Consider the following 1,049-nt stretch of genomic DNA (forward strand, 5'->3'; position numbering starts at 1 on the left):
AGAGCTCCCCGCAGGAAACCTGCTCAGGTAACACCTTACTTCCCAATAAAGGCTTCCACTCTCAGGTCCCTCCCTCTTTCTCGCTCTTGCTGCCCACCCATCAGTTGAGCACAGGTCTCCTGCATGGCTCCGCCTTGGAGTTAGCCCTGTGAGGTGTGCTGCCCTCTTCTCTTTAGAATTAACAAAAAACTGCTTCGGTTATTTCATGTGTTGTATTGTGCTGCCTTCTCTGTGTTTCACCTAAGTCACCCAAACCTAACTCTCTTTCCAGTCAGTGCTCCCAGCTACTCAGGAGGGTGAGGTGGGAGGATTGCTTGAGCCCAGGAGGTGAAGCCACAGTTGGCTATGGTCACGCCACTGCCTGGGTGACAGAGTGAGACTCTGTCTCGATTTTTAATATTAAAAATGATGCAAAACAAAATGTAATCACTGCTATGCAGTAAAACATACCTTTGATTTTTTAGCATCTTGCCTTTTTTTTTTTTGTATTTATTTTGTATTTTTTGGATTTGTGAATTAATACATGTAAATTTAGAAACATTTAGAAAATGTACAATTTAGAAAAAACAAATGAACAAAAATGATTCAAATTACATATGTTCTTTTAAAAAATTTGTTATAGATCTGATTTATTGTTTTTCTCCCCCTTCCTCTATGGGATGACATTTATCATCTCCCTTGTTGGGAATTGTAGTAAAGGAAACCTTAAATAAAACCATTCAAAAGTTCAGACAAGAACAATGGCAGAGGCCATTTCTTGATTACTCACCGAAGAGGAAACTTGCACTTTCACATCATCATACAGAGGTGGACAGTTGAACACATCAATTATTACGCTGTCTGTTTCAGTGTTATGAAATACCTGTGAATGAATGAACACATGGAATTCAGAACTATAAACCTAGCTAATGATAACAATGAAGTTCCTTTTCACTTATCCAGACTTCCTATATTTATCAAGTACTTTTGGTCTCACAGACCAGTCACTACATGTATAAATAATTATTAATAATCTTTTCTAGTTGCAACACTGTTGTTTATATGTATGT

The 1,049-nt window shown here is 38.0% G+C and overlaps 1 protein-coding gene across 1 annotated transcript in view; it reads right to left on the reverse strand.

Annotated features, from left to right (window-relative positions):
- LOC105524722 (phosphatidylinositol 3,4,5-trisphosphate 3-phosphatase TPTE2-like) overlaps positions 1–1,049 on the reverse strand; it is a gene marked incomplete at its 5' end in the record, with an annotated part of 50,921 nt that overhangs the window by 2,986 nt on the left and 46,886 nt on the right. Inside the window, one exon of the mRNA XM_011960101.1 lies at positions 770–862. Within this exon, the coding sequence (XP_011815491.1) occupies positions 770–862 (93 nt within the window). The remainder of the gene's footprint in view (positions 1–769; positions 863–1,049) is intronic.

Source organism: Colobus angolensis, unplaced genomic scaffold, assembly GCF_000951035.1.
Source record: "Colobus angolensis palliatus isolate OR3802 unplaced genomic scaffold, Cang.pa_1.0 Scaffold503, whole genome shotgun sequence".
Taxonomy (NCBI): domain Eukaryota; kingdom Metazoa; phylum Chordata; class Mammalia; order Primates; family Cercopithecidae; genus Colobus; species Colobus angolensis.